The sequence below is a fragment of the Geotrypetes seraphini genome, chromosome 6 (genome assembly GCF_902459505.1).
Source record: "Geotrypetes seraphini chromosome 6, aGeoSer1.1, whole genome shotgun sequence".
Classification (NCBI taxonomy): Eukaryota; Metazoa; Chordata; class Amphibia; order Gymnophiona; family Dermophiidae; genus Geotrypetes; species Geotrypetes seraphini.
In genome coordinates, this window is record NC_047089.1 from 239,685,572 (window position 1) to 239,699,625 (window position 14,054).

General features: G+C 43.3%; 1 protein-coding gene across 6 annotated transcripts in view; it reads right to left on the bottom strand.

The window, feature by feature from the left end:
- The window catches only part of CNKSR2 (connector enhancer of kinase suppressor of Ras 2), a 546,461-nt gene that overhangs the window by 172,404 nt on the left and 360,003 nt on the right, over positions 1-14,054 (bottom strand). For all 6 annotated transcript variants that reach the window (XM_033948517.1, XM_033948514.1, XM_033948515.1 and 3 more), the window contains one exon: positions 7,186-7,400. In XM_033948517.1, the coding sequence (XP_033804408.1) occupies positions 7,186-7,400 (215 nt within the window). The remainder of the gene's footprint in view (positions 1-7,185; positions 7,401-14,054) is intronic.

The window sequence follows — 14,054 nt, forward strand, 5'->3', positions numbered from 1 at the left end:
GAGGTCCCTGGCAACGTTCCTTCTAAGGACTGAGATGATGTGAGCAAAAAGGTTTCTTTGCGAGCAAAGGACTGAGTTGACATGAGCCCAACTTTTCTGTTACCTTACCATGCGAGGTCATAGACACACACACATACTACAGACACGTGTGAGCGCACTCACACACACAGAAGTTGGAAAGAAATCCATAAACTATGCATACGTTCCCTACGTGTTCACCTGTAGTTTATAGCTACTTTTACTCAGATACTAACCCCCTCTTTTACAAAGGCTCGCTAATCGATTTAGTGCGCGCTAAACGCTAACGCACCCATTATAGTCTATGGACGCGCTAAATTGGCTACCGCACCTTAGTAAAAAGGACCCGAACATGTTTAACACTGCTCCCTCTGTATAAGCACCACTCTTTAAAAAAAAAAAAAAAGGGGGGGGGGGCGGGGGGCTAGTCGGAGCTCTTTTGAACACAGCAGAGAAGAACTCCTTCACTGTCTACAAGCAGGACAGGATTAACCAATAGGCCAACTAGGCACGTGCCTAGGGCCCGAAATGGTCAGGGAGGCCTGATGAAGGAGGGCAACAACATTGTTTTTTCCAAACGGCAATGGGCCCCTCCAGCATCGATCGGAAATGCGCCCCCCCCGATCGGCAACACGGCTCCCCCCCCCCCATCGACGGAAAGTAAGATAAGCAAGCAACGCGGGTAAGAAAGGCAACGGGAACTGTAACTGTGTAAGCGGTGCTGCTGGCCCAAAGCTTCCCTCTGACGCAGCTTCCTGTTTCCGCCTGGGCGCATGGTGGGGTGGGGCGGGGAAGGGGGGCCCAGTGTACTTGTGTGCCTAGGGGCCCTCGACGAATTAATCCTGCCCTGTCTACAAGCTGCTTCCGTCAAAACAGTCCAAAAAATGAAACAGATTAACCAAATTAATAAGGTCTGCCCAAAGTTAATCAAAATGGAGATTACGTCAATTAAATGAAGGACAGGAATCTCAGAAATGCCACTTCATGGATCATAATGATATTATCCATATAGGGAATTGTGGCGTGGATATCTTTCATAGATCCAAAAGCTAAAAGATAAGTGCTTTTCCTGTTTAACAACTATTAATGCTGGTTGTAATCTTTAAAAACAGTGCTTGTGCCATTTGTGCACACTTGAGGAAGATTTGATAACACGAATGAGTCGTTAAGCAAAATAGAAAGAAAGTAAGATAAAACAGAAAAATTTTCTATATAACTAAATTATATTGGTATTTATGACAAAGGTCTGAGTAATAATTTAAAAAATAATAAAAATTTGACGAATTAAGTCTTTTTAATATATGAAGGTTTTTGGATCTATGAAAGATATCCACGCCACAATTCCCTATGTGGATAATATCATTATGATCCATGGAGTGGCATTTCTGAGATTCTTTTCCTTCATTTAATTGACTTAATCTCCATTTAGATTAACTTTGGGCGGACCTTACAAGCTGCTTCCCCAAGTACTTCTGTTACTGATGGGACATGAAAATACTTACTGTAGTTCGTTCTAGTACAGGGGTCTCAAAGTCCCTCCTTGAGGGCCGCAATCCAGTCGGGTTTTCAGGATTTCCCCAATGAATGTGCATGAGATCTATGTGCATGCACTGCTTTCTATGCATATTCATTGGGGAAATCCTGAAAACCCGACTGGATTGCGGCCCTCAAGGAGGGACTTTGAGATCCCTGTTCTAGTACAATAGGTATTTTCATGTCCCTGGAGGGCTTATATTTAAGGGGTCCTTTTATTAAGGCACGCTGATTTAGGGCTCCTTTTACAAAGGTGCGCTAGGGCCTTAACACGTGCACTAGTGAGCATTCAATTCCCGAGCGCGCTAGCCACTGCCACTTCCTTTTTAGGAGGCGGTAGATTTTCAGCTGCCGCGCACTATATCGCACGGTAATTTTGTGCGTGCGCTAAAAAACCCTAGCGCAGACCTTTGTAAACGGAGCCCCTAGCATGCGCTAAATGCTAAGGCATCCATTATTACATTGCATTAGAGATTTCTATTCCGCCATTATCTTGCGGTTCAAGGCGGATTCCAAAAGAGTTATAAACGGTTGGGCTACAATGGAAGATCATTGGTGATTTCTAGAGGAGGACAGGTAGTATCTGTGAGGTAGGAAGTAGGTGGGAGGAAGGGAGGTAATTGCGATGTTAAGACTGTTTCAGGGATTTCTTGAAGAGTATCATTTTTATTTCTTTTCCGAACATCTTGTAGTCTGGGGTGGTTATCAGTAGGTTGGAGATTTGGTTATCTAGTTTTGCTGCTTGAGTTTGATTTCTTTGATTGGCGGGTGTGTGAATAGGGTGTGTATTTTTCGATGTCTGGTTGACGTTGTTTGGATTAGGCGGTCGTTCAGGTAGGTTGGGCCGTCTCCATTTAAAGATTTAGAGCTCCTCAAGGTGCGCTACAGGGGTTAGCGCGTTGGACATTTCACCCCTGCGGCAAGCCAAAATACTAATGCCTCGTTAATGGAGGTGTTAGCGATTAGCGCGGCAGGCGGTTTAACCTGCGGTATTCTGTGCGTTAAACCCCTATTGCAGCTTGATAATAGGAGCCCTTAAATATCATGCAGTAGAATTTAAATAGTATTCTTTCTTGAACTGGTAGCCAGTGTGAGGTGATGTATGTTTCTGTAATATGGTCGTGTTTCCCCAATGAGTAGATGAGTCTTAGAGCTGTATTTTGGATTGTCTGTAGTTTAGTCATTGTTGCAGGGCAGGGGAGGTAGAGGATGTTGCAGTAATCCAGTAGACCTAGGATTAGGGATTGAACTATGAGCTGGAATTGTGTTCTTTCAAAGAATTTTCGGACTTGTCTTAGGTTTCTCATAACTGCAAAAGATTTCTGTATTGTTATAGTCTATGGGCGTCTTAGTTTTTAGCACGCCTTAACCCTTTCAGGACCAAGGGACATATTTGTCCCATAACTTTAAAATCCTATAAATTTTGATTGGGATAGTCTACAGTTCTAAATTTGATATGTACGGATTCCATATGATACTGCCTTTATGTAAACAAACTGGTTCCGACATTCATTCATTCGCGTCGTTGCCAGATTGACGAGAAGATTCACTTGCCACACTGTCCATAAGCCAGAAGTTTGATTTTTTAAAAAAAAAATAATGATATTTCACAAAAAAAATCAATTTTTTGGCATCTGCAAGCCCTTTTTACCATAAAAATGTCGTCAAAACCACAAAAAGTGGCCTACGATCCTTATGGTCCTGAAAGGGTTAATAAAAGGACCCCTAAGTTTTCTGAGGCCATGGAGGTCTACGTGACTTGTCCAAGATCTCAAGGAGCATCAGTGGGATCTGAACCCTAGCTTCCCTGGTTCTCAGCTTGCTGTTCTCCGTTTGGTAACTCATTAGCAAACTAGAGGTTAGAGAAGCTGAAGCCTGGCGGCCATTTGGCAACCTTCTAAAAATATTGATATGTAAATTATTTTATGGTCGCTTTTAACCTCAATAGCTCATCACTGAGACAAGTGGAGGTTTAAATCAAAACCCCAAATCTAATACAAGGCATATTATGATAAGAACATAAGAAATGCCTTCACTGGATCAGACCGAGGTCCATCTTGTCCGGCGATCCGCGCACGCGGCGGCCCTTTTAAGTACACCTTTTAGGAGACCCGGTTTTCTCGTATCCCTCAATATGATTTTCAAGAAGATGTGCATCCAACTTGCACTTGAAATTCGGAACAGTAGTCTCCGCCACAACCTCCTCCGGGAGAGCATTCCAAGTGTGAAGCAGAACTTCCTAACATTTGTCCTGAACCTGCTGCCACTCAATTTCAGGCTATGACCCCGTGTCCGTGTCACCTCCAAAAATGTTAGTAATGCTGTTTCCTGGTCTATTTTATCAAATCCTTTTAATATTTTAAAAGTCTCTATCAAATCCCCTCACAATCTTCTCTTCTCGAGGGTGAACAGTCCCAGTTTTCTGAGGCGTTCTTTGTAGCTCAAATTTTCCATACCTTGATTGTAATAAAAAAAACCACTCAAATGTCACTCAGGATCTATAGAGTAATTCCAACATACAACAGTCAACATACAGTCAACATACAACAGTCCTGGTTGGGTAATTATATCAGTGGAGCCATGCTGTCCTATGGCGCTTTTAGAAAAGAAATCAAGGTAATATTATTTGACAAATTTATCTCTTAATCTGTGCTTTCATTCTTAACATAATTAATTTTATTCCATTAATTTTAAATTTTTAATGTCTTTTTTAATACAATAGATTGTATTCATTTTTTACTATTTTGAATTTCACTGATTGTCCAGTTTTTTCTCTTTTGTGGAAACCGTCTAGAATTCTTTTGATTAAGGCGGTATAGAAAAATAAAGTTATGTTATGTTATGTTATATACCATGATAGCGGTAACTTCCGCAGGTCACACAACAAGCACCTACTTAGGAAAATACAATACCATAAACAAGTGAACACTAGAACATCAATAAACCTATTGGAAAACTAGAGAAACAAGATTAAAACAGATCGATCATGCCGTCAGGGACAACAGAAAATCATAGCTCCTTCTCACACACAAAACACAGATCCTCATCCAGCACAGAATAAGTAACCACAACTTAAAAATAGAAATAAAAAATTCACCAGGGAAAGAAAAAGCAATGCCTGTCCCCCTTTACTCTGCAAAATACAAAGATGGCAAATATAAATCTCAAAATCTGACACATTCCAACCACTAAATTTGCAAATTTACAAATGAAAATAAAACAAAAAAATTGGAAAATATGATATCATTTTATTGGACTAAATATATTTTTTTTCAATTAGCTTTCAGAGGCTGAAATCTCTTTCCCCAGATCAGGAAGTATATTGCTTTTATGGTCCTGACCTGAGGAAGCGGGTTTTGGTCTCTGAAAGTTAGTCAATATGGTACTAATCCAATAGAAGATAACATCTACACTTCCCCCTCCGTATTCGCCGTGATAGGGGATTAACAGAACCGCAAATACAGAAAAACCACAAATAACTTTTTCATATGTTATTCGCTGTTTTCTATGGTGGGACACCTGGCCTGTTCCTGAAGGAGAGGCAAAACACGGTGAAGAAAGTGCTGGGAATCAGCGATTTTCTCTGTAAACGCTTAGAATTAGTGATTTCTCTATGCAAGCTGATGTAATTTGGGGGGAGGAGCCAGCAAGCTAAAAACCATGAATAATCGAAACCGCGAATGCTGAAACTGCGATTACGGAGGGAGAAGTGTATTTCCATTTCTATTTCTTAATGTTTATTAACATAGATACCACATTACTTTATCTTAAATTTAAAAATAAAATTCTTTTTCCACCTTTCTTGTCTGGCCATTTACTTTTTTCAGTTGTGTTGGTCCCAGTCTCTGGTTTCTGCTTTCCTTGTCTTGTCAGGATTTCCTGTCCATTTGTCAATTTTCTTTCCTCCTTTTCCTTTCAACTTTCTTCAATTTATTTTTTATCTCAGCCCAGATTTAATTCTTTCTTACCATTCAGTCCTCAATTTCCCTCTTTTACAGTGTCTACCTACAGCTTGCCCTCTCTTTCACTCATCCTGGCTCTCCTATTTCACTTCATCTTATTCCCCAGTCTCTCACTAACTCTAACCTCCCACCTCCCTCTCCCATACAGCATATTCACTCTCTTTTCCTTCTTTTATCCAGCACCTGTCCTTTTTCTTTATCCCCTGTTCCACCCAGCATTTGCCCTCTCTCCCCCTTCCATCCAGCAACTGCCTCTTCTCTTCCTCCATCCATCCAGTGTTTACCCTCTCTCTCTTCTTCCATCCAGCATCTGCCCCTCTGTCCTCTCCACTTCCTTCCAGCATCTGCCCCCTCTCTCCTCTCCACTTCATCCATCTTCATTTTCACAGTTTACAACATTCCCAGCCCTATTGGAGCAGTTCTTTCAACAGGATTCTCTAGATAGAAACATGATGGCAGATAAAGGTCAAATGGCTCTTCTAGTCTGCCCATCTGCAGTAACTATTATCTCTTTCTCTCTCCGAGAGATCCCACGTGCCTATCCCAGGCCCTCTTGAATTCAGACACAGTCTCTGTCTCCACCACCTCTTCTGGGAGACTGTTCCATGCATGAAAAAAATGGCCACTCAAGAAATAAGCATCTCTAATAAGCATTTAATTAGCAATTGAGATGTTAAAAAGAGCTCTTCCAAATTTATTAAAAATCAAATGACTGTGCAATGCTCAACATCCGGCCATGTAATTAATGTGCATGGATGACTTTAATGCGAGTTAAATGAATTAAATTCTTATTAGAAATGCATCCAAATTTATGGAGTTAATAAAGAAATTAGAGAGGCTGAAAATATGGAGATCTCAAAGACCAGAAGTATTAGGTTAAACCTGCTATAGAATCTGACTATTCCAGAAAAATACTGTTCAAGGATCATGTCGGTAAGACTTCAGTTTGTAACAAAGGGGTTTCTGCTTGTGAGCACGGCTCTCTGTGCCTTACTGCATTAATTAAAGTCCATGTCGGCAGGGTTGGTGTTAGACACACAAGGGTTTGGGACAGAAACTGGGGAGGAGGCTTCAAAGCTGCCTGTAGGATGAGTCCTTCTGTTTCATGTAGGCTCAGGGCCCTTTGTGGCATGGGTATGGTTACCAGATGTCTGGCTTTTCAAAACCTGGCATTTTGTCCGGGTTTTGAAAAGCTTCTGGCAACGATGCAACGCGTCGTGATTGCGTCACACCTGCGCATGCGGGAATGCTGTCCGACATTGCTCATTGCTTGTGCAGGTCAGGGGGGCAGGGATGGGGGTGGCCTGGGGGCATAACAGGGTGTGGCTGGCCAGAACAGGGCAGGCTTGGGGGCGGGGGCATTGGTCCGGATTTTCCGTTTGGAAAATCTCATAACCCTAGGCATGGAGGTGTGTGCAATTGCCCTGGTTGGCACCCCTAAAGCCGGCTGTGCATGCAGGGGCAAAGTTTGACCTGCTACAACAGTAGTCTAGTGGTGATATTGCCCAAGTGAAAGCCAAAATCCTTGCAGCCTGTGATACGTTTTGTAGGAGCAAAAAAAAAATGGCATTACAGAACATGAGTTTTCAAGATCTAACAGATCATCATTGACCAGACATTCGCCTACTCAAAATCCCCATTTAACCCAGTAGGTTCTGGTGTTTGTACTCACATGGTATAGTCCAGTGTCTGTAACGGACGAGCTCACCACATCCTGCCGCATTACGTCCATGTCCACGCCCACTCCCAAGGCGTAATGGCTTGGACTTTTATTCTTCTCCCCTTTTTTCTTTGATTTCTTCCCGGTTTCTTTCTTGTTGTTCCTCGGTTGCATATAATCTTCCTGAGGTATTTTCTCGTTGCTCATATATCGTAGCAGAGAGCTCTCTAAAACAACACAGACAGAACTTCTGTTTTTCTGCACTGAGGTGAGTCGCGGCATTGAAAAGTGGATGAACCTAATTACCGATGCTGGCCCCTTCTCACCCATCAAACACTGCCTCTCTCAACAATCAACCTCTTGGTGTCACCACTACCCTGGCTGAATATAAATAACATGTACAGTATTTAATAATAATAATAATAATTTATTTCATTGTATACCGCTATACCAAAAGTTCAAAGCTGTTCACAACAGAAAAGATACATACAGTCAATGTATATAAAGTCTATAATAACACAGTCGATAAAAAAGAATACATCAATTAAAAAGCAAGAAGAAGTTAAAACAGTATCACAACTAAAATGTAAACATGTCAAACAGGCGTGTCTTTAGTGATTTTCTAAAATCAAGATAAGAAGTCGCCTCAAGTATAGGTTTTCCAAGCCATATATTCAGTTTAGTGGCCTGGAATGATAAAATTCTGTCAAAAAAATTCTTATATTGACATGACTTTAGAGTAGGGTAATTAAATAGATTTATTCTACGTGTACTCTTATTAGAATAGTTCAAAGAAAACTGAGAGGCAAGGTAATCTGGTAGCATCCCGAAAACTGCTTTGTAACAAATGCAAGAAAACTTAAACAGAACTCTGGACTCCACTGGCAGCTGGTGGAGTTTTTGATAGAAAGGGGTAAGAACATAAGAATAGCCTTATTGGGTCAGACCAATGGTCCATCAAACCCAGTAGCCTGTTCTCACGGTGGCCAATTCAGGTCACTAGTACCTGGTCCAGACCCAAGGAGTAGCAACATTCTAGAATCTCAAAGAGTAACGAAAGATTCTAGAACCCCAAAGAGTATCAAGATTCCATGCAGAATCTCAAAGAATAGCAAGATTCTAGAACCCCAAAGAGTATCAAGATTCCATGCAGAATCTCAAAGAATAGCAAGATTCTAGAACCCCAAAGAGTATCAAGATTCCATGCAGAATCTCAAAGAATAGCATGATTCTAGAATCCCAAAGAGTAGCAACATTCTGTGCTACCGATCCAGGGCAAGCAGTGGCTTCCCCAAGTCTTTCTCAATAACAGACTATCTACTGAGATTTACGAACTGCCATTATTAAGAGATTCACCCATGGCAGTGCACACCCAGGTGGACCAATTGTCAGTGTAATATACAATTAAAATACCCCCTCCTTTACTAACGCATTGCGCGGGTTATAACACCGGCAGCGACGGTAACTGCTCCGACGCTCATAGGAATTCTATGAGCGTTGGAGAAGTTACCGCCACTGCCGGCGCAATAACCTCCGCTATGCGTTAGTACAGGAGGAAGATAGTGAGGTAATCTTGGAAACAGGGACAGTAAATAATAATAACAGTACTTCAATTTGCATTATTTCATTTTGTTTATTTATCTTTATTGAAGAATGTACTCAATATTTTGTATGATAGATGTATGATATTTAGATTATTTCTTTGCTTTTCCTATCTTTAAGTGGAGTTCTTATCATTACTTTGATTGGATTCTATCGCTAACCGCCTTGATCCTATTTGGCAAACTGAGCGGATGAGAAATCGTTACATACTTTAATTCATGCTTCTGTCTTATCTAAATTGGATGATGGCAATTTAGGGCTCCTTTTACTAAGGTGCGCTAAGCACTTTAGCGCGCGCTAACGGTGGGAACTGGAGGCTTGACTGAGTTGTCCAGGGTCACAAGGAGCAGAGCCGGGATTTGATCTCACAACCTCATAATCTCATAATGCCGTTGTACAGGGCCATGGTGAGACCTCATCTGGAGTACTGTGTGCAATTCTGGAGGCCACATTACAGTAAAGATGTGTGCAGAATTGAATCGGTTCAGCGGACGGCCACCAGGATGATCTCGGGGCTCAAGGGTCTCTCGTACGAAGAGAGACTGAACAAATTGCAGCTCTACACTCTCGAGGAACGTAGGGAGAGGGGAGACATGATCGAAACATTTAAGTACCTCACGGGACGTGTCGAAGTGGAAGATGATATTTTCTTTCTCAAGGGACCCTCGGCCACAAGAGGGCACCCGCTCAAACTCAGGGGCGGAAAATTTCATGGCGACACCAGAAAGTATTTCTTCACAGAGAGAGTGGTTGATCATTGGAACAAGCTTCCAGTGCAGGTGATCGAGGCAGACAGCGTGCCAGACTTTAAGAATAAATGGGATACCCATGTGGGATCCCTACGAGGGTCAAGATAAGGAAATTGGGTCATTAGGGCATAGACAGGGGGTGGGTAAGCAGAGTGGGCAGACTTGATGGGCTGTAGCCCTTTTCTGCCGTCATCTTCTATGTTTCTATGTAACCTCTGGGTGCAGAGGCGGCAGCTCTACCAGTGAGCCACAGCCTTTCCTTTCAAGGACCTGACTCTATAAATGGCACCTATATTAGGTGCTGCTAGGTGTCCTAATTGTGGCCACTTAGCACCGCCTAACTTTTTTTTTTTTTTCTGACTTAATTGGTGTGCTAATTAATTGTGCTGGTTTTCAGCCAATAAAAAAAAAAAAATCATGAATTAAACAATTTAAGAGTTCGGTGCTGAACTCATAGGATGCCTAGCAACACCTAAGGATGCCTAACGATGCCTATGTTAAAAGTAGGCGTGGTTAGAGGCGGAGAATAGGTGTGGTTGACTTAGGCATCCGAGAGAGGCATCTATAAATTAGGCGAGTGAAAAGCTGGCCCATTGGAGCGGCGTCTACCTTTAGGGATGCCTAAGTCCCCTTAGGCACTGCTAGGCCTGATTCTGTAAACAGTGCCTAAGAGTTAATGACAACCTTTGCCGGCTATTTTCCATTTCTGAATCTTATATGAATTTTAGGAAAACTGTTAAAAACGTATCTCCGTGCACAATTTTTGTAAGATTATTTATATGCAAAGTTTTGGGGAAGATTAATTTATTGTAGCTCGCTGCCGATGTTCAGCTTTCCCTAAATTTGTTATACCGCATAGATCTGCAAGGTATTGCGGTACGCCAATGTTATGTTATGAGCGGCGCCTACAATGTACTGTAGACGCTCTTTTGTAGAATCTAGTCCGAAGTGGCTTGGCGAGCCGTTGGAAGTGGATGGGATTTGATTTATTTCCTTCTTTTTTGTAGTTACAATCAAAGTTGTTTACATACTGGACTGGATTCCGAAAATGGCGCCCAAATTTGGTCGCCAAAAAAATTGAGCACTGAACATAATTTATAAATGGTGCTCTGACTTGGGCGCTTAGCACTGGGATTCACACCCAATTTTGGGCGGAAGGATTTATCCCAATTGAAACTAAGTGTAAATCCTTGTGCCTAAATTAGGCATGCATCTTCTATAATACTACGTGCATCTGTAATGAAAGCCCCTGACTTGTCCCTTGCCCCCCCCCTCCCTTTGTATTGAAAAGGTTTATGCACGCATATTTATAGACCAGGGGTGTCCAACCTGCGGCCCAAGGGCCCCATAAAGTATTTTGTGCGGCCCCGGTCGAGGGCGATACAGTGTTTTTCTCTGCTGTCCCCGGGTGTTTACCGTCTCGCCAGCTCCCTCCTCTGTCTTGCTGCAGCATTTGCGCATTTGTGCGGCCCCAGAAACATTTTTTTCGGCCAATGCGGCCCAGGGAAGCCAAAAGGTTGGACACCCCTGTTATAGACTATTCCCTGGTATGATTTGTGCGTAATAGGGATAGCAGATATCCGGGAAAACTCGGGCATGGCCTCTTTTTAGAGGACGGTCCGGGTCCCCGGACAGACTTTCCAAAACCGGGCATTTGTCCGGGTTTTGGTAAGCCCTGACGAGCTCCAGCTACATCTGCATTATGTCACACACATCCACAATGTGCTCCTGGCCCTCCAGAAGTGGGTGGAGCTCATCCGGAAGGCTTTGTGGGGAAAGGGCTGGAGGTGGAACGGGGCAGGGCTACAGGCAGAACAGGGTACCCAAAGTTTCACGGAGAAAAATATGGTAACCCTGGTGTGTAAGTCTACATTATTGACAATTACCTTATTTCCCCATATATAGGCCGCGGCCTATATAGGGGTTTTGTAGTCCAAACAGTGGGTGCGGCTTCCTTATATGAGGTGGTCTATCTAATGACATCGTAGATAAGCCGCCCCGTTAGTAGATTCCCCTATACTTTATTAAATAATGTAGCTCCCTTGCTGGCCTCCTGCAATTTCGCGGCCGCGGTGCAGGGCTGGAGCGATCTTTTCAGCGCACAGCCCACCCCGCGCTGCTTCTTCAATGCCTGCGTTGGTTCTCGCGGGACTCGCGAGATTGAGAGTCCTGCGAGAACTGACGCAGGCATTAAGGAAGCAGCGCAGGGTGGTGCTGGACGCTAAAAAGATGGCTCCTGCCCTGCGGCAGCGACATTGCAGGAGGTAGGAGGCAGCCGGCGGAGGTAGGGTACTTATCGGTGGGGATGTATACGGGGGGGAGGGATGTATAGGCCGCCCCCAGGTGGTTTAAAAACTCTTAGATAAGCCACGGCTTGTAACATGGGACGGCTTATCTAAGAGTTTTAAAATATGTATAGGCATTTTTTGCAGTCTATACACTGGGGCGGCCTATATGCGGGGAAATACGGTAGCACCAATAATTGATTGCTTTCACCCAGCTATTGGTGCTATTTGGCTTCTTACTCAATGAACTCGTGCATGAGCTCAAACGTGTGCAATTTTGAGTACCTAGAATTTGAGGGATAATGCGCAGATACTTATTTTGCCGCTCGGGCAATAGAGGTTGAGTGACTTGCCCAAAGTCACAAGGAGCTGAACCTGGTTCCCTGGCGACCCGTCAAACGCGCGTAGGACCACTGCGCGCACCGAATGGGAGGTGACCTGACAATTGCGCCCTGACAAGATAATGTTTTGTCTTTCTGAGGGTTACAAAGTAACCCTCTTTTTTGAGGGGATGGGGTGGGGGGACCCCACCCCTACACGCAAAACATTCACTTCTCTCTAGTGTTAGGGTTGGGTTTTAATCATGATTAAGGGAACCCTTTTAGGGGACACCTGGAAGGCCTTGATTTGCTCAGACTCCTCGGGCCTTCCAGATATCCTGGAGGGGGCCGCAATTCTCGTGCGTGCACTTGTCCGTGCGCGAAATTATCAGGGCGCATTTGTCGGAGCGCAATTGTCCTGCGCGGATTTGTCGGTATACTGGTCCCCCTAGTTATCAGGCCTAGTTACAGGGCTCGCCACTGTCCCCCCACCTTATTCAATATCTACCTCGTCTCCCTGGGAAACCTCCTGCACAACTTCAAGCTCAAATTCTTCATTTACGCAGACGACATCACAATAATCATCCCCCTAACCAGTTTCACCCTAGAGCTGCTTGATTCTATATCACACTTACTCAGGCAGATAGAACTCTGGATGCTATCCCATAGACTAAAATTAAACGCTGACAAAACTAAATTCTTCCTGGCCTCCCCCAACGACAAACTCAAAACTACCTCAATCCAAGTGAATGGATCGGACTTTCCCCTAGAACAAACCCTAAAAATACTAGGAGTCACCCTAGACAAACACCTTTCACTTGAGAAACACACCGATCTTACCGTCAGGAAATGCTTCTCTGCTCTGGAAACTCCGCACCATAAAAAAATACTTTGATGACAACTCATTCCGACTGTTAGTACAATCTTCCATTCTCAGCATCCTCGATTATTGCAATGTCATTTACATAGGCGCCATGAAGAAAACCACGAGGAGACTAAAACTGATCCAGAACACTGCTGTCCGCCTTATTTTTGGCCTAAACAAATGGGAACATATCACCCCTTTCTACCATAAACTGCACTGGCTGCCATTTGAATCCAGAGTACTGTTCAAGTTCGCATGCCTCAGCTTCAAAACGGTGTTTGGTCTATCCCCAAGCTACCTCATCCCCCACTTTAAATTAAATCACAACAAAAAGAACTCTCGCAGAATTCATCTATTCGCCTTCCCCTCCCTAAAACTATGCCCTCTCAAACGATTCGTTGACAAAACCTTCTCCTTCCAGGCGGCCAAAATAAACTCATGGCTTGCCCAAATTATACTTGACTTACCTGGACTTCAGAAAAAAACTCAAAACTTACTTATTCCACAGACAGAATCCCTAACACTCCCTCTCGCAACTTCTACTCCCTTCAATACACTTGAACCCCACCTTCCCCCCCTAGGTCCCCTCCAAACCTATTAACTTCCCGGTCACTCATGTATATTCCATGTACTATATTCCCAGTATATTCCTTGTATTCTCCCTGTACCATACTCCTTGTATTCTCCTTGTATACTACTTGTATATTCCCACTGATGGCATTTTATATCGACTTCATCTCGTTATATTCCTGTTAATCTCAATGACGTGTACATTCCAACAAACTGTAAATTCCAACGTTATTTTTTCATGTGTAATCTTATTAACTACTGTGAACCGCCTAGAACTCTCTGGGTATGGCGGTATACAAAATAAAGTTATTATTATTATTACTAACCATTAGGCTGCTCCTCTTGGGCAGAGCATGAGAGGAACATGGGCGTGTCTTCTACTGACATATGCAACTTCTATATTATTCTAGGTTGTGCACCTTGACCTGCCTTTGACCTGGCTTAAGTGGGCGTTTCTACATTTAGATGCACCAATGTGGATTCACACTAG